The sequence below is a fragment of the Podarcis raffonei genome, chromosome 4 (genome assembly GCF_027172205.1).
Source record: "Podarcis raffonei isolate rPodRaf1 chromosome 4, rPodRaf1.pri, whole genome shotgun sequence".
NCBI classification, from domain to species: Eukaryota; Metazoa; Chordata; class Lepidosauria; order Squamata; family Lacertidae; genus Podarcis; species Podarcis raffonei.
In genome coordinates this window covers 3756289-3779480 of record NC_070605.1, presented here as the reverse complement: position 1 = coordinate 3779480, position 23192 = coordinate 3756289, and the positions used below count along the sequence as shown (strand labels likewise).

General features: G+C 45.8%; 1 protein-coding gene across 9 annotated transcripts in view; it reads left to right on the top strand.

Moving 5' to 3' along the window:
* LOC128412024 (zinc finger protein 420-like) overlaps positions 1 to 23192 on the top strand; it is a 278283-nt gene that overhangs the window by 228027 nt on the left and 27064 nt on the right. Inside the window, exons 1-3 of one of the 9 annotated variants that reach the window (XM_053384802.1) lie at positions 2222 to 2287; positions 2484 to 2565; positions 7329 to 7411. The exons of 7 other annotated variants lie outside the window; for them this stretch is intronic. In XM_053384802.1, the coding sequence (XP_053240777.1) occupies positions 2222 to 2287; positions 2484 to 2565; positions 7329 to 7411 (231 nt within the window). Of the gene's footprint in view, positions 1 to 333; positions 571 to 2221; positions 2288 to 2483; positions 2566 to 7328; positions 7412 to 23192 lie in introns of those variants that run through there. One more of the 9 variants, XM_053384798.1, reaches the window with a different exon arrangement.

Sequence of the window (23192 nt, the reverse complement as noted above, 5' to 3'; positions counted from 1 at the left end):
TGCCTGGGAGAGTTGCCAGCTTCTCCCGATAGAGGCTTGATTCCCAACAGCTTCCTTGCCTCCTGCAAAGCCCTTTTCCCTGCAAGCTCTTCCTCTGGCTTCCCGGCAACGGAGGGAGATGCTCAGAGTCCAACCAAAAGCCTCACCCCCAAAAGGATATCTGGGCATTGGCGTAGCCAAGGGAGCAGTTGCCCCCCTAAATGCAAATAAAAATAAAAATCTGAGGTTCTGCCAAGCGAGACAGGGCTGAGCTGAAGGGACTCGGCTTTGCAAGGGTTAAAGGGAACCGAGCTGCCTTCCTAGAGAGGACAGGAAGCAAGAGGGGGCTGCAAGGAAGGGGGGGTTGCTTTGGTATCTCTGCTGCTAGGGCTGAATCGCAGCCCCCTCCTGGGATCTGGTGAGTCCATAGCTGTCAACTTTCAGATTTGAAAATAAGGGATCAGCAGCCTCGAAAAAAAGGGATCAGCAACCTCACCTATCTAACAATCCGGGATATCAGCAGGAAGCAGCGGGAAACGGCGCTGGAATAAGGGAATTTCCCGCAAAAAAAGGGAAGGTTGACAGCTATGGGTGAGTCTCCTTTCTCTCCCACCAGAGGGTGCAGTGGGGAGATGATGGGGGTCCCAGGGCTGCAGCAGGAGAGGGTGCCTGGGAGGCCTGATCTGCTCCTGCAGGGGGGGACCCCAAGTCAGGGAGGAGAGGGTCCTGCCATGGAGGGGCCAGATCTGCAACTCTCTCCTTCCTGGAGATCAGAGGATCCCTGACTCCCACGAAATCTCCCTTCTTTAAACAAAGGAGTCCCTAGGACTTTGACTCTGTGTGACATCGCTCAGCGTCATTGCACAACCGAGGAAACATGTGCAAATGGTTTTGCAAAGCTGGAGGAGGAGGTGAACACTAGCCCCCCGGAAAAACAACGGGGAGGAAGGATGGAAATGTGGGAAAGAAAGGCCAGGAATAAAGAGAGGGATCCCAGCCCAGAGTCTGGCTGCTGCATTGGGGACCAGTTTCCCAGTGTCTCCCAGGGCAGCTCCCCACGGAGGCCACGGCAGCCATCCCCTCGCACCCAGAGCAGGGCATCCCAGGACCAAATCCTCTCTCTCCCAAAGGGATTGTTGCTGGAAAACCAGCCGGAAATGGGCGCTGCTCCTCACTGAGCCTCCAGGGACCTTGGCATCCATGGCTGTGTGTGTGAATAATAATGATGATGATGATAAATTACCCACCTAAATTTCAAGTGAGATGTATTTGGCCCCGTCCACTTGGCTCTCTGGGGTTTTCCAGATACATTCCTGGCCCTCAGAGCAAAGAAAAAGGGACACCACCCCAGGAGTCTGTCTTGAGAGCGGCAGAGACTCCAAGTGCAAAAAAGGAGACAGAAGCAGTGGAGTGGAGGTGGGGTGGGGGTGGGGTGAGGGTGGGGGTGAGGAGCAACTCCTGAGGACCATCGAGTGAGGACCCTCACTAGAGCCAAGCATCCATTTTCCACAAGATACAAATGACTCCCTTGTCAGTCACTTCTGACTTCAGGCATTGACTAGAAGGCAGCAGAAACCAGGTTGATTAATCTCACAGAAATCCCTTCAGTTGCCTCCACATTCTGCATTGCTTGAAGGCTAGAGACTTATTTCTTCCTCCCCCTCTTTCTTTTCAAAAAGATAGCTCATGGTCTGGGATGTGGTGCAGTCCAGCCCTGGTTCCCAGCAAGACTCATCCATGCTTGCTCAGGGAACCATTTCCCCCCCATCCTACAAATTCTATAACAGAACAATGTATTTGCTTTGTAGCATTTGCTAGAGCTTCTCATTTAGACGGACAGAACTTGGCAGAAGACCAAAGGGTTCCTTCCGATCTCTCAGAGGCTTCCTGAGAGCACAGATGGATGTGCGAGACTCAGCTGGCCCTAAAGCAGGAAGAGGCCATGCCAACCAAACTGGGAGCACTGGGGAATTCTGGCAAAACCCAGTGCAGAAGATCCTGGGTGAAGAGGACACCCTCCACTCAGAGGGGTGGAGCTGGCTGTTCTGCTGCCAGGAGGCCAAAGGACCCCCGAGAGGTTTGCAGCCGACTCTACCACCTAGACCATCAGTGTCTGAAGCCGGAAAAGCACACGAAAGCTGAGATGCTTGACCTGATGATCTTGGAGCAGTTCCTGGCTGTCATTCCACTGGAGATGGAGAGCTGGGTGAGGGAATGCGGAGCAGAGACCAGTTCCCAGGCCATGGCCCTGGCCGAAGGTTTCCTCCTAAGTCAGGCAGAGGACAGAAAGCAGGCAGAGAGAAAGCAGGTGAGAGAGACTTTCCTCTGGATACTCCCAAGGGGCTCCAAACAGGACAGAGAACATCCCATAATGGTCTGCTGATGGCCCATCCTTTTTCTGGGAAAGCATCCATGGAATGAGATCTCACACCCTTCAAGTCTTTGTCATTCTCTTTCTAGCATTTCTCACCATTCTCTGTTTTGAATCCTTCTTTCTTTCTCAGGGAAAGGATCTCTTTGCAGAAATGGACCTGGATTCCTGTGAGGCAGAGAGGCCTCCGTTGGACACCAGAGAGAGGCCACTGGGTAAGGAGGAAGGTGGTTTTTCTCCGTTTGGTCTCATTCTGTTGGTTTCCCAACTCATCTGAGGGTTCTTTTCATCTTGTTTTGGGGGGAGACAGTTGGGAACAAGGGTCCAGAAGAGGGGAGATGTATTTTTTCACAACAAACATATGAAATGGGCACAAACGTCCAAATACTCTCAGTAGGTAAGTCCTTCTCAAAGGCCCATCTGTAGTTAGAGATGCCCTGTTTCACCTGTGAGAGAATCAGGCACTCCTATCATAGAATCATAGAATCATAGAATCATAGAGTTGGAAGAGACCACAAGGGCCATCGAGTCCAACCCCCTGCCAAGCAGGAACACCATCAGAGCACTCCTGACATATGGTTGTCAAGCCTCTGCTTAAAGACCTCCAAAGAAGGAGACTCCACCACACTCCTTGGCAGCAAATTCCACTGTCGAACAGCTCATACTGTCAGGAAGTTCTTCCTAATGTTGAGGTGGAATCTTCTTTCTTGTAGTTTGGATCCATTGCTCCGTGTCCGCTTCTCTGGAGCAGCAGAAAACAACCTTTCTCCCTCCTCTATGTGACATCCTTTTATATATTTGAACATGGCTATCATATCACCCCTTAACCTCCTCTTCTCCAGGCTAAACATGCCCAGCTCCCTTAGCTGTTCCTCATAAGGCATCGTTTCCAGGCCTTTGACCATTTTGGTTGCCCTCCTCTGGACACGTTCCAGTTTGTCAGTGTCCTTCTTGAACCACCTTTACCACCGGGGCCTTGCAGATAAAATCACTCATATTCGGAAGGAGCTAGACACCACCGTGGGAGCAGGGCTGGGGCGGGAGAGTGCTAGAGCTCTGTCTGGTCAAGTTGCATGGAATCAATTTCAATCCGTTACCCCTGAGGATGTGGACAGGCTGCTTGGACGCGTGAAACCAACCACCTGTCTCCTTGATCCTTGCCCATCCTGGCTAATAATAGCAAGCCGGGAAGGGCTGGGCGATGGGCTCTGCGGGGTGGTGAATGCTTCCCTCTGTGAGGGAACATTCCCAGATCCGCTGAAAGAGGCGGTCATTAAACTGCTTCTTAAAAAACCATCTTTAGACCCGGCCAGTATGGCCAACTATCGCCCAGTCTCAAATCTTTCATTCTTGGGCAAGGTGATTGAGCGTGTGGTTGCTGAACAACTCCAGGCACGCCTGGAAGAAGTGCACCATTTGGATCCCTTCCAATCGGGATTCAGGCCTCATCATGGGACTGAAACTGCCTTGGTCGCGCTGGTTGATGATCTCCGGCGAGCTAGGGACAAAGGTGAGAGTTGTTTCCTAGTTCTGCTGGATCTCTCAGCGGCCTTTGATACAATCGACCATAACATCCTTCTGGACCGTCTAGAGGGGCTGGGAGCTGGGGGCACTGTTATGCAGTGGTTTCGCTCCTTCCTCCTGGGCCGTGTTCAGAAAGTGGTGGTGGGGGATGAGTGTCCAGACCCCTGGGCTCTCACTTGTGGGGTGCCTCAGGGTTCCGTCCTCTCCCCCATGCTTTTTAACATCTATATGAAGCCGCTGGGAGAGATCATCAGGGGGTTTGGACTGGGTGTCCATCAATATGCAGATGATACCCAGCTCTACCTCTCTTTCAAATCAGAACCAGTGAAGGCGGTGAAGGTTCTGTGTGAGTGCCTGGAGGCAGTTGGAGGATGGATGGCGGCTAATGGATTGAGGTTGAATCCTGACAAGACAGAAGTACTGTTTTTGGGGGACAGGGGGCGGGCTGGTGTGGAGGACTCCCTGGTCCTGAATAGGGTTAACTGTGCCCCTGAAGGACCAGGTGCGCAGCCTGGGAGTCATTTTGGACTCACAGCTGTCCATGGAGGCACAGGTCAAATCTGTGTCCAGGGCAGCTGTTTACCAGCTCCATCTGGTACGTAGGCTGAGACCCTATCTGCCTGCGGACTGTCTCGCCAGAGTGGTGCATGCTCTGGTTATCTCCCGCTTGGACTACTGCAATGCGCTCTACGTGGGGCTACCTTTGAAGGTGACTCGGAAACTACAACTAATCCAGAATGCGGCAGCTAGACTGGTGACTGGGGGCGGCCGCCGAGACCACATAACACCGGTCTTGAAAGACCTACATTGGCTCCCAGTACGTTTCCGAGCACAATTCAAAGTGCTGGTGTTGACCTTTAAAGCCCTAAACGGTCTCGGCCCAGTATACCTGAAGGAGCGTCTCCACCCCCATCGTTCTGCCCGGATGCTGAGGTCCAGCGCCGAGGGCCTTCTGGCGGTTCCCTCATTGTGAGAAGCAAAGCTACAGGGAACCAGGCAGAGGGCCTTCTCGGTAGTGGCGCCTGCCCTGTGGAACGCCCTCCCATCAGATGTCAAAGCAATAAATAACTACCTGACATTCAGAAGACATCTTAAGGCAGCCCTGTTCAGGGAAGTTTTTAATCTGTGATATTTTAGAGTATTTTTGGTTTCTATGGAAGCCGCCCAGAGTGGCTGGGGAAACCCAGCCAGATGGGCGGGGTACAAATAATAAATTATTATTATTATTATTATTATTATTATTATTATTATTATTATTATTGAACTGTGGTGCCCAGAACTGGACACAGTACTCCAGGTGAGGTCTGACCAGAGCAGAATACAGTGGCACTATTACTTCCCTTGATCTAGATGCTATACTCCTATTGATGCAGCCCAGAATTGCATTGGCTTTTTTAGCTGCCGCGTCACACTGTTGGCTCATGTCAAGTTTGTGGTCAACCAAGACTCCTAGATCCTTTTCACATGTACTGCTCTCAAGCCAGGTGTCACCCATCTTGTATTTGTGCCTCTCATTTTTTTTGCCCAAGTGCAATACTTTACATTTCTCCCTGTTAAAATTCATCTTGTTTGTTTTGGCCCAGTTCTCTAATCTGTCAAGGTCGTTTTGAAGTGTGATCCTGTCCTCTGGGGTGTTAGCCACCCCTCCCAGTTTGGTGTCATCTGCAAATTTGATCAGGATGCCCTTGAGTCCATCATCCAAGTCGTTGATAAAGATGTTGAATAAGACCGGGCCCAAGACAGAAGCCTGTGGCACCCCACTAGTCACTCTTCTCCAGGATGAAGAGGAACCATTGATGAGCACCCTTTGGGTTCGGTCAGTCAGCCAGTTACAAATCCACTGAGTGGTAGCATAGTCAAGACCGCATTTTACCAGCTTCTTTACAAGAATATCATGGGGCACCTTGTCAAATGCCTTGCTGAAATCAAGGTAGGCTACATCCACTGCGTTCCCTTCATCTACCAGGCTTGTAATTCTGTCAAAAAACGAGATCAGGTTAGTCTGACATGACATATATTTCAGAAATCCATGCTGACTATTGGTGATCACAGCATTCCTTTCTAGGTGCTCACAGACTGTTTGCTTAATGATCTGCTCCAGAATCTTCCCTGGTATTGATGTCACACTGACTGGGCGGTAATTATTTGGGTCCTCTCTTTTCCCCTTTTTGAAAATAGGGACAACATTTGCCCTCCTCCAGTCTGCCGGGACTTCGCCTGTTCTCCAGGAATTCTCAAAGATGACTGCCAGTGGTTCTGAGATCACATCTGCCAGTTCTTTTAATACTCTTGGATGCATTTCATCTGGCCCTGGAGACTTGAATACATCTAAACTAGCCAAGTATTCTTGTACTATCTCCTTAGTTATTCTGGGCTGTGTTTCCTCTGCTGAATCATTTGCTCCAAATTCTTCAGGTCGGGCATTGTTTTCTTTATCGGAGAAGACTGAGGCAAAGAAGGCATTGAGGAGTTCAGCCCTTTCTGTGTCCCCTGTTTGCATTTCACCATCTTCTCCTCTGAGTGACCCCACTGTTTCTTTGTTCTTCCTTTTGCTACGAACATACCCATAAAAGCCTTTTTTGTTGCTTTTAACCTCTCTAGCAAGCCTGAGTTCATTCTGTGCTTTAGCTTTTCTGACTTTGTGTCTACACATGCTGGCTATTTGTTTGAATTCCTCTTTGGTGGTTTCCCCCCTTTTCCATTTTTTGTACACATCCTTTTTTAATCTTAACTCAGTTAAAAGTTCTTTAGATAGCCACCCTGGCTTCTTTAGGCACCTTCCATGTTTCCGTCTCATTGGTATTGCCTGAAGTTGTGCTTTTACTATCTCCCTCTTAACAAACTCCCAGCCATCATGAACTCCCTTTCCTTTTAATATTACTGTCCATGGGATCTCACCCAGCATTTCCCTAAGTTTTATGAAGTCGGCTTTCTTAAAGTCAAGAAATTGAGTCCTAGTATGCTTGGCTGCTCTTTTCCGCTGTATAGTAAACTTCAGAAGAGCATGATCACTTGTGCCTAATGATCCTTCCACTTCTACCCCACTAACCAGGTCATCAACATTGGTTAGGACCAGATCTAAAATGGCTGTTCCTCTTGTTGCTTCTCCCACTTTCTGGACAATGAAGTTGTCTGCAAGGCCAGTGAAGAATCTGTTTGACCCTATGCTCTTGGCTGAGTTTGACATCCAACAAATATCCGGGTAATTGAAGTCCCCCATTACTACTATCTCCCTTCCTTTTGCATGCTTGGCCATCTGTTCTAGGAAGGCATCATCTATGTCCTCCGTTTGGCTTGGGGATCTATAGTAAACTCCCACAATGAGGTCACTGTTATTCTTCTCTCCTTTAATTTTGACCCAAATGCTCTCACTTTGGCTTTGAGGTTCTAAATCTTGGATCTCTTCACAGGTATACACATCCCTGACATATAACGCCACTTTTTTCTTTTGCAGGTGACAGAAGGATACCAGCAAGACCTCCTGATCCGCCTTTTCATGGGGGCAGAAGGGAAGCAGCGGCTGTGGAACCAGATCAGGTCAGGGGAAGCTGCCTTGTGGGGACAGAGGCCGAGGGATGGAACAGTGTCATGGACTGGTGGGGCACAGAGGAGTGGTGGGAGGAAGCAGCCGGGGAACCAGGAAGGGATGATGGCTGAGAGCCGAAGGAGTGGAGGTGGAGGAAGGATGAGTGGTCAGAGGGAGAAGAGGGAGAAGCCTGGGAAGAGGTGGTGTCAGAAGCTGAAGGGGAAACAGGGCTTAGTGAGCTGGGAGACTGTGGCAGAATGCAGTGCAGAATCAGAGGCAGAAGAGGAAGGAGGTGAGTGGGAGAGGAAGGTCAAGAGGCAGAGGTGAGTCAGGAGAAGGAGGAGCCACCGGTGGCTCCCTCTCCTTTTGCCAGAAGCCGCCCTCCCTGCTTGTCTCTCAGAGCCAGGAGACCCTCTGCAATGCAGGAATCTCTGCTAGATCATCCAAGACAGATGGCCATCCAAAAGAGGCTTATTTTATTTCTAGATTGATAACTGAATGCTAAAATTGTTTTCTAAGCAGTGGACAAATGAGAACAAATAGTGGCCTGGATTCACCTAACCAGCCCCATCGGCTGCAAAATGGGGCCTGCCTCCCACTCCTCCCCCTCCCCATTCCTCCATGAATCCCTTGAATTTGGCTCTAGGGCATTGGGAGGGAACTCCCCAGAACGGCTCACGAGGAGAGGAGAAAGTGGATCCTTCCATTGGGGAAACTGGAATGCTTGCCTAGGCAGAATGACTTGAATAACACAAGGTGGAGTACAACCTATTTACACAAAAACGAATACGCATAATTAAAACTTAGAATAAAATAAGCATCCATAAATAAAATGTGCAGCAAAGCAATCCTATTGAAACAACTCCCCTGTGTGAGTGTGTGAGGGCCCCGCTCCTGCCACTCAGCACCTGGCCCAGGGCGGGGCCTGAAGCCTCATAAGGACGGTTGCTGCTGCTGCTGCTGCTGGCCAGGAGGACTCGGAGTGGCACAATGTTCCTTTTAAAATGTTTTTAAAAAATTTCTTTTTTCCCATTTGATTACTTTTTTTGTGGGGGGTGGGATGGATGTTTGGTTGGGTTCGGGAATTTGTTTGATTTTAATGTGTTTGTAATTTTTACAGTTTTTTGTTTGTATTGTTTTATTGTGGTTTCTTTTTTTTAAGGGTTTTATTTTGTTCTTAAGGGGGGGAGGTAACTGGAAATTGAAACTATTTTTATGGCTTGAATTGTGTCTGAAAGGATTGATACAAGTGGAGACTGCCACAGGAGTGCAACTGGGGAATCACCAGCTGCACGATAAGTAATTGTGAGAACCAGAGATTGACCTTGGACCACTCAGAATGTTGACAGGAGAAGCCATTGTGACGGTATTATGCAAGATAAGCTACTTGCTGGAACAGCTTCATAAGAAGACGGATGACATGTCTTTTAAAATTGACAACTTGGATCAAAAAGTGACTAATTGGAGTCAAAAAGTGAGCACCAATACAGAAATAATTCAGGACTTGGTACAAGAATCTACTCTGGCAGGACAGATTGTGGAAGAGAAAGAGAAAGCTGTGGTTGTTGAGCCTAAAGTAATACAAGCGGGATCCTCAGTCTTACAGAAGCAAACTGAGGAATACAAGTTGAGGCCTTCTATGACTGAATCTAGAAAAAGCCAGATTTTGAGGATTGGATCCCGGCTTGGACGGAAGAAGGGAAGTTGGAAAGATCCCTCTATGCAGGGATTAACTGACTTTTGGGACATGGACTTGGGTCTGGAGGAGATTGGAGTTCTGGGGGCCTTTGGATTTGGAGGAATTATGAAACATGTCATGAAACATCTTATAGACCTCAGCTTCAACTATGGAAATTTGGCTGACCTGCCTGGAAGGAATAAAAGCATTGTTAGGTTGAAGTCTTCCCGAGATCTGATCTTTGGCATTAAAGAATATGAAGACGACCTGCAGAAGGGACCTGGAAAAGAGTTAAGAGCCTCAGACATAAGATCTCCAGGTTGATGGACTATATGGAATTGACGGAAAGGACTGGCAGAATCTGAAACCAGGGAGAGGAGATGGTGGAAGAAGATTAGAGAATTTAAAGTTTATATATAGAAATACTGTAAAATTAATGAATGATAGAAAAATGGTGGAAAGAAATTTGATGGCCTTAGCAGAAATGTTATAAGGAGTTAAGCATATATAAGTATTTTAGTTTTAATGATAAAAAATATGTTAAGATATTTATAATATGACAGAAAATAGAGAAAGATGGAAAGGATTTGCTGAAACAATTAATAGAAGTGGAATACAAAAAGGGAGGTGAGAGGAAGTCGAGGAAACAAGGGAATGAAAGATAGAGTATGGAAAAGGTGTGATGTATGTTTTTAAATGGTTATTGTTTTGTTTTGTTTAGGGTTAAGGTGGGTTAGGGTTTTGTTTAGTTTAATGTGTTTAGGTTGTGTTTTGTATTGTTTATATATTGTATTGTATTGTTTTTTTTCTTTCTTTGTTTTTTCTCTTTTGTCTTTTTCCTTTTCCTTTTCCTTTTCTGTAATCTTTAAAAGTAATAAATATTATTTTAAAAAAACCAAACAGGATACGTGAACCTGGACCAGTAGGGTCCTCCTCTCCGGCAGACGGACAACCCCTTCCCCAAAGCCCCTCCCTCCCCCACTTCCCCATCACTCATCAGGATGGCTTTGGTTGTCTCCTGCTTGGAGCACTTCAGGGTTCAGAGCTCCCTGAGCTGACCTATCTGGCAACCAGGATCACCTCCGGCAGGTACAGCTGATCTCCCTCCAGCAGATGAAAGGCAAAAGTCAGGCTGTCAGTTCCTCACAAAGGGAGGGTCTCTCCATATCTGAGAGTGCAGAGTGGGGGGCAAGGAGGGCAGGTCTGAGTCCCTGATCTGGTTCTCTCCAATACTCCAATACTCACCTGTGGGGGAGGGATGTGCAACCGCAGCACTGTTGCTCCGCCATGACCTTCCTGCCAATTTGGATACAATAAATGAACTGGAGGCCCCTCGACTGTCCTCGGGTCCAGTATTGGACCACTTTGACCGGATATCTCCAGCTGATGTGGACAGACTCCTCCAAGCTGGAAAGCCCACCACCTGTCCTCTTGACCCGTGCCCGTCATGGCTGATTAGAGCGTGTCCAGATGAGGTGCGGGCCCCCCTGGGGGATATCATCAATTTGTCCCTTGGCACCGGGATATTCCCAGGGGAACTGAAGGAGGCAGTGGTGCATCCGCTCTTAAAGAAAACATCATTAGATCCCTTAGATCTATCCAATTACCGCCCGGTTTCGAATCTTCCATTCCTGGGTAAGGTGATTGAGAGAGCGGTTGCTGAACAGCTTGGTAGGTTTCTGGATGAAACATCGGCTCTCGATCCATTCCAGTCCGGCTTCCGCGCTGGTCATGGGACCGAGACGGCTCTGGTCGCCCTAACAGATTATCTCCGCAGGCAGCTGGATCGAGGCGGGTCAGGGCTGCTGATTCTTCTAGACCTGTCAGCAGCCTTCGACATGGTTGATCACGAACTCCTAGACCACCGCCTTGCCGACGTGGGGATCCAGGGCACAGTCCTCCAATGGCTGCGCTCGTTTCTCTCTGGTCGGGGACAGAGGGTGGCGCTTGGGGGGGAATTGTCATCGCGCCACTCCTTGGTGTGTGGAGTGCCTCAGGGTGCGATTCTCTCCCCGATGCTTTTTAACATCTTTATGCGCCCCCTCGCCCAGCGTGTTCGGAGTTTTGGGCTGGGTTGCCATCAGTATGCCGATGACACCCAACTCTATCTGTTGATGGATGGCCATCCTGACTCGGCCCCAGACACACTGACCAGATGCCTGGAGGCTGTGGCTGGATGGTTACGTGGGAGCCGGTTGAAGTTAAATCCTTCGAAGACAGAGGTCCTCTGGCTGGGACGGGACGATATGGGATTGAGGGGGCAACTCCCATCTCTTGCGGGGGTGCAGTTAGTGCCAGCACCGTCCGTTAAGAGTTTGGGTGTAATCTTCGATACCTCCCTCTCTATGGAGGCGCAGATTACAGCTATAACAAAGGCGGCATTTTTTCATCTCCGCCAAGCTAAGCAGTTGGCCCCTTATCTCTCTCGCCCTGACCTAGCCACTGTGATCCATGCGACGGTCACCTCCAGACTGGATTATTGTAACTCGCTCTACGTGGGGCTGCCCTTGAGACTGACCCAGAAACTCCAGCGGGTGCAGAATGCCGCGGCAAGACTCCTTATGGGGTCTTCGCTGCGAGACCACATTCATCCGGTACTATATCAGCTGCACTGGCTCCCGGTGGAGTACAGGATCAGGTTTAAGGTGCTGGTTTTAACCTTTAAAGCCCTATACGGCCTAGGACCCACGTACCTACGGGACCGCCTCTCCTGGTATGCCCCACAAAGAAACCTACGGTCTGCAAATAAAAACATCCTGAAGGTCCCAGGCCTCAGAGAGGTTAGGCTGGCCTCAACTAGAGCCAGGGCCTTCTCGGCTGCGGCTCCAATCTGGTGGAACGCTCTGTCACAAGAGACTAGGGCCCTGCGGGACCTGACATCTTTCCGCAGGGCCTGCAAGACAGAGTTGTTCCACCAGGCCTTTGGTCAGGGCGCAGCCTGACTCCCTCCTCTGGCAACCTGCACAGAGTTTTGCTTAATGGTTGCCATCAACTTGATTTTAATTAATTTTTATAATGAAATATTTTTAGAATGTTGGATTATTTGATTGTTTGATTATTTGATTGTTGTTAGCCGCCCTGAGCCCGGCTTCGGCTGGGGAGGGCGGGATATAAATAAAAATTATTATTATTATTATTATCTGCAAAGAGAAGGACATGGGGACAGGTGAGTCCATCCCTGAGCACCTGGCAAGGCTATTCCAAGAGTTTTCTCCTGGATTCCAAGCCCTACTGCAGGGGAGGAGGGACATCCCAGGCCTTGGGGCCCAATCCTGGCGTCCTTCAACCAGAATGTGGCTCCCCAGGCCAGGGGTAGGCAAGCTAAGGCCTGGGGGCCGGATGCGGCCCAATCGGATTCTCAATCCAGCCCACAGACGATTCAGGAATCAGTGTGTTTTCACATGAGTAGAATGTGTCCTTTTATTTAAAATGCATCTCTGGGTTATTTGTGGGGTATAGGAATTTGTTCATACCCCCCAAAAAAAATATAGTCTGGCCCCCCACATGGTCTGAGGGACGGTGGACCGCCTCATGGCTGAAAAAGGTTGCTGCCCCCTGCCCCAGGCTAACAAGATGGTCAATATCCGATTCCACTCCATCCTTTTAAAATTAAAATAACAAAATAGATCCCATCTCTCAGAGCATGTAAACCACATGAGTGGAAAGACCCCTGTGCCACTCACAGAAATAGGACTGTACTTCCTTCTCCCACCTTTAAAGTAAACGTCTACGTAATGAAACCGAATCGACCCAAGTCTGCCTTCCTCCACCAATCTGAACTTCGCTCTTCAAGCCAAAAGACAACACTTCCCCGTCCCCGGGTGAAACTCCCTGGCCTTTAATTGGTAGAGCCGCCACCATGCCAGTGGCGTTTCCCTCACAGGGACTGACTGAGCGGGCGGCAAGATGCTTTCAGCCTCAGACACTTGGCGGGTTCTGAAATGGCCGTGCAGGCCAGATTCACGATGCTGACGGGATGGATTCGCTCCTTGCTTTTCGCGCTGCTTCTCCGCTCGCTTCTTAGTCGGTCTATCTTTTCACCCGCGACCCGTGCGTAGCCCTCCGAGCCCACCGGGCCACCAGGCCGTCCGCGCACTGCCGCCTCGCCGAAGAAGCCGCTGCCGGACGCCTTTGAAAGAGCTGAAATCACGCGCAGGGTTCTGGCTGGGCTTGGGTTCCTTCGGGTCACTTTGATTTGGATCTCCTTCGGATCGCTAGCGAGCTCTCTTTTTGCCTCCGCGAGCTCTCTTTTTCGGCTCCGACCAGCTGATCACGGCCACCAGCCAACGGGCTCCTGGCCTCGTGGCGACCAGGCTCTTGCCAGATTTGTTTTTTCCGTGTTCACAGCTGAAATCGCTGGGGGGTTTTGATTTTTAGGGTTGTTTTCACTGCTTCTTACCTGTTGCCGCTGGCGGAAGCGTATTCAGAGCGTGCAACGACATCGGCGTGGAAACGGCGCTCGAGGTGCTTTATCTCGGCACAGTGGCGTAGCGTGGGTTGTCAGCACCCGGGGCAAGGCAAGTAATTTGCACCCCCTAACCCGTGGATTTGCGCCCCCAACCCGTGGATTTGCGCCCCCTAACCCTAACCCCCAGATGTTGCGCCCGGTGCGGCCGGCCCCCCCTGCACCCCCATGCTACGCCACTGTCTCGGCATCACCTTCCCTTCCCCGGGCGCCTGCCTGCCGCTTCCTGGGCGGCTAAGCACCCTCCGTCTGAGGTGGCAACGTATTGGGGAGCACTGCTCGGGGGCAGGATTTGTTTCGGGCGGCCCGATTGGGTTAATTGTTTAACGGGCTGCGGGACTGTGCCCCTTTCTTGTAAACTGGTTTAATTTTTATTAAGCGGCGCGTACGGGTGTTCTTTGGTTATTGAGGGAATTCCCTCTCCAGGTTGCCTAGGTTACACGGCACAGCGTCGCTCGCTGTAGGCCCACGTGGGTGCCCCACGTGTGTGTTAGGGGGTTGATCAAGGCGGCCATTTTAAGTGTGGCAATTCCCCGCCTCAGGTTTGTCTTGCACAGCGTTCTTTGGGCTTTGGGGCTAAATTCCCTCACGAGAAGCCGAACAGAGGAAAAAAGGAGCAGCGGCGCGTTAGGGCTACCACTGACCGATTCGAGCTGTTATATTAATTTTTTGCTTGCCGGGGTGGCACGACGCAGCGTCGCCATTCTGAGTAAACCACGTGGTTCCTCGGCTACGGGGATTATCGGCGCCATCTTGGGAGAGGCTAATAGACTCCACCCCTAGCTTATCGGCTTCAATTTCTCATTGCGCTTTAATTATAAGAACATAAGGACAAGGGCGGAGTTTCAGCATACGGCATTTGATTTAATTAGGTTCTGGCAAGTGCAATTTTTTGGTTCAACTGCTGTCCCAGTGGGGGGGGGTGCTTGCTTGCCACACGGCTGCTCAGGGGGGTGTTATAAGCGCTCTTTCTCTGTGGAGTTACAAAAGTGCTAGGAATTTAGTTGTGATCAGGAGGGATTTAATTGATTTTGTGTTGCTGAGGGTTAGGTTTTTCTGCGGTCAATTCCTTACTTTAATTGGTTCTTATGCAAAGGGAGTTAATTTAAGGCTAAGGTTTCCTACAGTCAAGTTGTGAATTTAACTGGTGTGACCCAGAGTAAGTTAATTTAAATCAATTGAGTTAAAGTGCTAGGTGCCGTGAATTCCAATTTATCAATTACGGTTGGCTTCTAGGGCTTTTTGCGCGCCAAAGTTTGGGCAGTTGGTATTGGACTTGCCTTCCTAAAATAATTTTTTTTTTATAAGATATTTATTAAAGTTTTTAGAAGTACAACAAGAAAAATAAAAAAACCTCATTTTAAACAAGAAAAGATAAAATACAAAAAAGGAAAAAAAAGAAAAATCAAAAAGAAAAAACAGAGAATTGAAATCCATTAAGCAAAAAAGAAAAATCAATAAAAAATACAGCAAATCTTCCCATTGCTTATCTTTCATTAATTTATTTCCCTGACCTCCTCACACCTCCCTTTTTTGTATTCTGTCAATTATCCATTTCAGCAAATCCTTTCCCTCTTTTCAAATTTTTGTCCTGTAAATTTATCTTGAAATTTATATAACCTTACTTTCCCTCCTTTCACCTATTAACAGTCTATTTTTCCTAAATCTTTGTAGCATTTCTGCTAAAATCACATAAATTCATTCCAACATCATTCTAACATTCATTAATCTTGCAATGTTTCTGTAAATAGTCTTTGAATTTCTTCCAATCTTCCTCCACCGACTCTTCTCCCTGGTCACGGATTCTGCCAGTCATTTCCACCAGTTCCATGTAGTCCATCACCTTCATCTGCCATTTTTCCAGGGTGGGTAGATCTTGTGTCTTCCAATGCTTTTCAATAAGTATTCTTGCTGCTGTTGTAGGATACATAAAGAAAGTTCTATCCTTCTTTGGCACCAATTGGCCGACCATGCCCAGGAGAAAGGCCTCTGGTTTCTTCAGAAAGGTATATTTAAATACCTTTTTCATTTCGTTATAGATCATCTCCCAGAAAGCCTTAATCCTTGGGCATGTCCACCAAAGGTGAAAGAATGTACCTTCAGTTTCTTTACATTTCCAACATTTATTATCGGGCAAATGATAAATTTTTGCAAGCTTGACTGGTGTCATGTACCACCTGTATATCATTTTCATTATATTCTCTCTTAAGGCATTACATGCCGTGAACTTCATACCTGTGGTCCATAACTGTTCCCAGTCAGCCATCATAATGTTGTGTCCAACATCTTGTGCCCATTTAATCATAGCAGATTTCACCGTTTCATCCTGAGTATTCCATTTCAACAGCAAGTTATACATATTTTTTTTAAAGATATTTATTTAAGTTTTACAAAAACATAAGTTTACAAAATAAAAAAGGTAAAAGATACATTCTGGATAGTATCTTAGTTTTGGGATCTAACAGTTCTGTTTCCAATTTTGATTTTTCCACCTGGAAGCCAATTTTCTTGTCTAAATTGTAGGCCTCCCTTATTTGATAATAATGAAGCCAATCTCGCACTTTGTCTTTTAATTTCTCAAAACTCTGCAATTTCAATTTATCTCCTTCTTGTTCCAAAATTTCCCAATATTTCGGACATTTGGCCTCCATATTGAGCTTTTTCTGGGCCTTCGCTTCCATCGGTGATAGCCACCTTGGGGTTTTATTTTCAAGTAAGTCTTTATATCTTATCCAGACATTGAACAATGCTTTCCTGACAATATGGTTTTTAAATGCTTTATGTGCTTTGACCTTATCATACCACAAATATGCATGCCACCCAAATACATTATTGAAACCTTCTAAATCCAAAATGTCTGTGTTCTCAAGAAGCAGCCATTCTTTCAGCCAGCAAAATGCTGCTGATTCATAATAAAGTTTAAGGTCTGGCAGGGCAAATCCACCTCTTTCCTTTGCATCGGTTAGTATTTTAAATTTTATTCTGGGCTTCTTGCACTGCCAGACAAATCTAGAAATATCTCTCTGCCACTTCTTGAAACAGTCCATTTTGTCCAAAGTTTGCAATGATTGAAACAAAAACAACATTCTTGGCAATACATTCATTTTTATAGCGGCAATACGGCCTAGCAAGGAAAGCTTCAAATTTGACCATATTTCTAAGTCCTTTTTCACTTCTGACCAACATTTTTCATAGTTGTCTTTAAATAAATTCAAGTTCTTAGCAGTCATATTAACCCCCAGGTATTTAACTTTCTTAACCAGTGTTAAACCTGTCTCCTTCTGAAACCTCTCTTTCTCAATCGGTGTTAGATTTTTCTCTAGAACCTTAGTTTTTAACTTGTTCAACTTAAATCCTGCAACCTGACCAAATTCTTGAATCAATTCCAGTACTCTTCTAGTACTAGATTCTGGCTCCTGTAATGTCAGTACTAGGTCATCTGCAAATGCTTTCAATTTGTACTGTTTGGCTCCGACTTGTATACCTTTAACCAACTGGTCCCTTCTGATCATATTTAGGAGAACCTCCAGGACCGATATAAAAAGCAATGGGGAAATTGGGCAGCCTTGTCGTGTCCCTTTCTCTATCTTAAATTCCTCCGTCACCACATTGTTAACAATTAGTTTAGCCTTTTGTTCTGAATAAATTGCACTTATACCATTTCCAAAACCTTGACCAACCCCCATCCCCTGAAGATTTTTCTTCATAAAATTCCAAGAAATATTGTCAAAAGCTTTCTCCATGTCTACAAATATCAAAACTGCTTTAGTATTAATGTTCACTTGTAATTTTTTCTAAGATATTAATTATATTTCTCGTATTGTCAGACAAGTGTCTGCCCGGGAGGAAGCCTGCTTGGTCTTTATGTATCTCTTCCACTAGTACTTTTTTTCATCTTTTAGCCAAAATATCTGCAAAAATTTTATAATCCACATTAAGCAGAGATATGGGGTGGTAGTTCTTAAGTTGTGTCTTCTCAGTCTCTGTTTTCGGTATAAGTGTAATATAAGCTTTCTTCCACGACTCTGGTGCTTTTCCCCCCTCCAAAATTCCATTACAAACGTCCTTTAGTGGTTGTATTAACCAATCTTTCAAGGATCTATAATATTTTGAAGTTAAGCCGTCCGGCCCTGGAGATTTACCCAGTTGCATGTTCTGAATGGCACCTTCTACCTCCTGTTCCGTTATTTTGTAGTTCAACATTAATTTGTTTTCTTGAGATATTTTTTGTAGTCCATTTATTTTCAAAAATTGATCTATATCAATCTCTTTCAGTGGCCCATGTGTATATAGTTGTTTAAAGTATCTCTGGAAACATTTTCTAATCTCCACTGGATTCTGTATATTCTTTCCTTCCACTTCCAAATTTGTAATAGTATTAAGTTTTTGTCTTTTTTTCGTTTGCCAAGCTAGCAATTTCCCACATTTATTAGCTGATTCAAATGACTTTTGTCTCATCTGTTTAATTTTCCACTCAATTTCTTGGTTCATCATTTTCATATATTGAACTTGATGTAGCTTTATTTCTCTCAGAATCTCTAGTGACTTTGGTTTCGCTCTCAATTTCTTCTCACCTTCCTTTATTCTCTCCAAAATTTTATCTTTTTTCTCATTTTGAGCCCTCTTCTTTATTGCATTCTGTTGAATCAGAAACCCTCTCATAATCGCTTTGCTTGTGTCCCAGATTACTCTTTTTTCAACCATAGTATTCATATTTATCTCAAAATAGTCTCTCAAAGTTTTTTGGGCCTTCTTAGTCACTTCTTCATCTCTGAACAAGGTGTCATTCATCCTCCATCTGAAGGAGCCAATTGGTGTTAATTTCATCTCCATTTTCACAGCATTATGGTTGGAGCAAGTTTTAGGGCAAATTTCCACTTTTCTGATCTTTGGAGCCAGGCCTCTAGTTATCCAAATTTGGTCAATTCTTGTCCATGTCATTTTGGCTTCAGAGAAGAAGGTTCCCTCTCTACCCAAGGGGTTCTTTGTTCTCCAGATATCAACTAAGTCCAAGTTGTCAATCATCTCAAAAAAGGTTTTCTGTAGTCTACCATCCTTGGTGACTACCTGTCTTTGTGCCTTGTCCATATTTGTGGATACCACTCCATTCATATCCCCCATCAAAATAACATTATAGTCCAGATAGTCCATCAAGTTCTCATGCAACTTTTTAAAGAATTCAGATTTCCCCTCATTTGGTGCATAAACTCCTACTATCAGAAATTTCTCTCCTTGTGTTTGAATTTCAATTGCCACGAATCTTCCTTGATCATCTTTAAAGATAAATTTCGGTGATAGACTCTCCTTTGCATAAATCACTACTCCTCTTTTTTTAACCTTGTCCGATGAAATAAACTCTTGGCCTAATCTTTTATTAATCAGTACTTTCCTGTGTAGCCTTATCACATGTGTCTCCTGTAGACAAATCAAGTCCAATTGTTCCTTTTTTAATATATGGGGGGGGGGGAAATCCTCTTCTGCGGGGAGTTAAAACCATTAATATTCCAGCTTAATAGTTGCAGAGCCATGATGTAGTTACTTTGCTTTTCCTCCAACTGCGCCCAGTGTTTGTTCTTGTTCTGTCGCTGGTGTCACTTTCTCTGAGTTGTCTAGTCCAAAAGGTAGTGTTGCTATGTCCAATATTCCTCTTTTTAGTGCTCTTAGCTCTTCTCCTGTTTCTTTCTGCAAATCTTCTCCGTGATCTTTCAAAAATCTTTCTTTGTCGTCTACTGATCTTATTTTTATCTTTCTTCCTTTAAAGCTAAAGGATAGGCCTTGGGGAAATTCCCACCTGAAAACAATTCTGTTACTTCTCAACAGGGCAACCAAATCTCCATAGTTGGACCTAAGGTCCAGAAGGTATTTCGGGATGTCTTTAAATATCTCCACTCTTGACTGATGTATTTCCAAAGTCTTCTGAAAGTGCAGACTCAGGATTTTGTCTCTCTCCTCTTTTGTTCGGAGGGTGATCAGACAGTCTCTCACCCTGTTCTTTTCCCCCCTCTTCCAAGCCTGAAAGCACTCACTATCTTAAAGTCTTTGTTCTCTGGATCTAGGTTCCAAAAGTCTGCAAATTCCTGCATAAGAAAGTCAGTCAGGTTGTCTTTCTCAAGTTCAGGTACGGCCCTGATCCTCAAGTTCGTTTGTTTTTCCTTCAATTCAATCATAGACAGCATCGACCTATGGTCCTCAAGTTGCCTACATATCGGTGGTATCTTCTCCTCTACAGCAACTGCTTTTTCCTTTGCTTCTTCAGCTGTCTTTCGGATCAAAGTAGATTCCTGTAGCAATTTCTCGATGGTTTCTGTATTAGTGTTCACCTTCTGTCCCGAGTTATTAATGCTTGTAGTATTTTGATCAATTTTAGTTGATGCTTCAGCTACTTGTTTGCTTAATTTCTCCAAAGATTCATTGATTTTACCTAATGCCAGAGCTAAAACATCTTCAGATGCCATTCCTTTTGACTTAGGTTGAGCAGATACTGCCCCTGATGTTACAGAGGGGCCAGATGCTGATGCTCTTCGCTGCTGCCAGGATTTACCAGACCTCGTTGTTTTTTCTTGAAGCAGGTCTATTTTTTCTTTCCCATCTGCCATAACACTCTAACTGAAGCCCAAGGTCGATCCCACGGCCAGAGTTTGTTTTGAAGTGGAAAATTCCCCTGACCCTGTTGTTGTTACACTTTCAGGTTTCCTCTAGGGGGACACAGTAACAGTCAATACTTGTTGCATTGAAAAATAACTCTTTTTAGTCCCCCGTTTAACAAAGATAAGCAACAGTTTCAATTTCAGTTAATTTCAGTTAATTTTCAGTTACCTTAAAATCAGGAGAAACCAGTCAGAAATAATGTATCTCTTTTGCAGAGTTAGCTGTCAGAAAGTACACTTACAGATAGGTAGCCGTGTTGGTCTGCCATAGTCAAAACAAAAAAAAATTTTTTTCTCCTTCCAGTAGCACCTTAAAGACCAACTAAGTTAGTTCTTGGTATGAGCTTTCGTGTGCATGCACACTTCTTCAGATACCCTGAAACAGAAGTTGCCAGATCCTTCTATATAGTGAGAAGGTGGGGAGGGGTATTACTCAGAAGGGTGGTGGGAATGGGTGGTTGGCAGATAGCTGTGATGAGCCTGTTGACGACTCTTAACGACTGCAATAGGTCTTACAGGAAAAAGCAAGGGGTGAGAAGGTGAAAAATGGCTTTGTCATGTTGCAATTCAGCAGCTTCTAGACCGGAAAGAGAAGCTGCTGAATTGCAACTCATTACCAAACTTAAAACCATGGAGAGACCTGGTCTGAACAAAGACATTGGATTCTTATCTCATTATACATGACAAAGCCATTTTTCACCTTCTCACCCCTTGCTTTTTCCTGTAAGACCTATTGCAGTCGTTAAGAGTCGTCAACAGGCTCATCACAGCTATCTGCCAATCACCCATTCCCACCACCCTTCTGAGTAATACCCCTCCCCACCTTCTCACTATATAGAAGGATCTGGCAACTTCTGTTTCAGGGTATCTGAAGAAGTGTGCATGCACACGAAAGCTCATACCAAGAACTAACTTAGTTGGTCTTTAAGGTGCTACTGGAAGAAAGTACACTGTTCCTATGTAGCATGTTTCACAATACGGGAGTCTTTTGTCTATTGGCAGTCCGTTCCCAGGCTTTAAGCGGTGGACTTTTGTTTCTTTTCCTCTCTTTTTGCAGGAAAAGATATAGTTCAGCCTTTCCCCCCTCCTCTCCTGTGACCAAGGGGGGGAGATCTCTTGTTTAGATGTTAGGATTATAGTCCTTTCCAATCGACTTTCCAGGTCTTAGCTTACAACTTCTTTGCTTTGATCTGTTTACAAGAAACAGAAGGCGGACTTCCTGTTTAAGCCTTCCCGCTTCGGTGCCAAATTGAACTTTTGTCCCTTATTTTCGGATATAACCTACTCACGGGTAGTTGTTTTGATAGCCAAATTGTCCCAGGAAAAGAGTCAGCGGTCTCCGGTAACAGCTGTGCGGCTTCGCTCCACAGAAGAAGCAGTTGACTCTCAGCACCGCGCCGCTCACCCCGCTCGCTCCGGAGCCCGTAATCGGGTTCCCTTGCAGATTGGGGGGGCGCTGAAGGTGCCCGCCGAGTCCCACGATCACAGGCTTCACCCGCCTGTGGTTTCTGAAGGGGTCCCCGCTTCGCCGTAAGGCAAGACCCAATTCCCGCAGAGCTAATTCCCTCAGAGTTAGAGGGAATCCGCCATTACCGATGGCACCGACCCCGGAAGTCTCCATCAGATCTTTATATTTTTCCCATACAGCAAAGAGTGACTTTCTTATTATATGGTTGAAACTCTCTTTTATTTTCATTTGGTATGCTTATCATTAGAATATCAAATAGGAAGGCTTTGGTTTTCTTTAAAATAAATAGCATTTATTTTATTTTATTTTCCCTTTGGGGACATGTCCACCACATGTGGAATAAGGTTCCCTCATTTTGACTGCATCTCCAACACTTATTGCTGATATTTATTTATTTTGACTGATTTGGATGGGGTCAGGTACCATCTAAAAATCAAATAGCATGTGGTGAATTTTAAGACTTTTCCCATAATTTCCCTCATTTTTCATCTTCATTGGATATCCACAATCGTGTGTCCATTTCACCATCACCTCCTTCACCTCCTAGTCCTTAAGGTTCCAGTCCAGTAACAATCTGTGTGGTTTTGATATCTTTGTATTATTTAATAATATTTTTTTTAAAAAAATCCGCTGTTGTTCTGTCAAGTCCATTTATTTTTTATCTGGAAAAAATTGTTTAACTGGTAATCTTTCTTTTTTACTTTTGTTTTCCTTTTATATTTTTACTTTTTTGTAATTTTATCATATAATAACAGTAGTAATTATATGGAAATGGGATAATAGTATTGAAATGAATAAAATGCTTAACTCGCCAAGATTTTTATTGTTTGCAGCTTCCCAAGAAAACTGAAGGAGATTCTCCCCCTTTTGGCTTTTATCTCTTCCCTTTATAACTGTCTCTTTAAGTCCCAACAGTCCTGTCCCACCCTCCCATTTACAGGATATCCCTTCTACAGATGTCAGCGCAGACCCAGTGATGGAAAACCCTCTGCCCAATTCCTCGTGACCACAAGACTATTTATTACCTGCAGCAACAACAACAAAAGCCACCAGAGTGGCCACAGCTATCTCTTTCCAAAGTCTATGACAGGGAGGGGGCTGACAGCCTTTTCTGTGATGTAGGTATGATGTATCTGGGGGTGGTCTTGGACTCCAGGGTGGGCAATTAAAAATGTCTATATAAGGGCTTTCATGCATGGCTCGGGGTCCTCCTCCTCTCCCCTGCGTGTGGGGGAGAACCCTGTTGCTAGTATGTCACATGCCCCTGTTTACTTTCCTAGGCTTGGAAAGTGTAAGAACGGAAGTCGGTCTTATCTCTTCCGCTCTGCTGTGCTTTTGCACTGTTCTTTGTCTCCCTGTCTGTTGCTGAAGAAGAGAGAGGACGCCATTATGATCCGTTTGGTGTCATCTGCAAATGTGAGGAGCATCCCCTCAGTTCCTTCATCCATGCCATTTATAAAGACGTTGTTCAACAACGGGCCCAGGAGAGAACCCTGCAGCACCCCTCTGGTCACTTTTCCCCAGGATGAGAAGG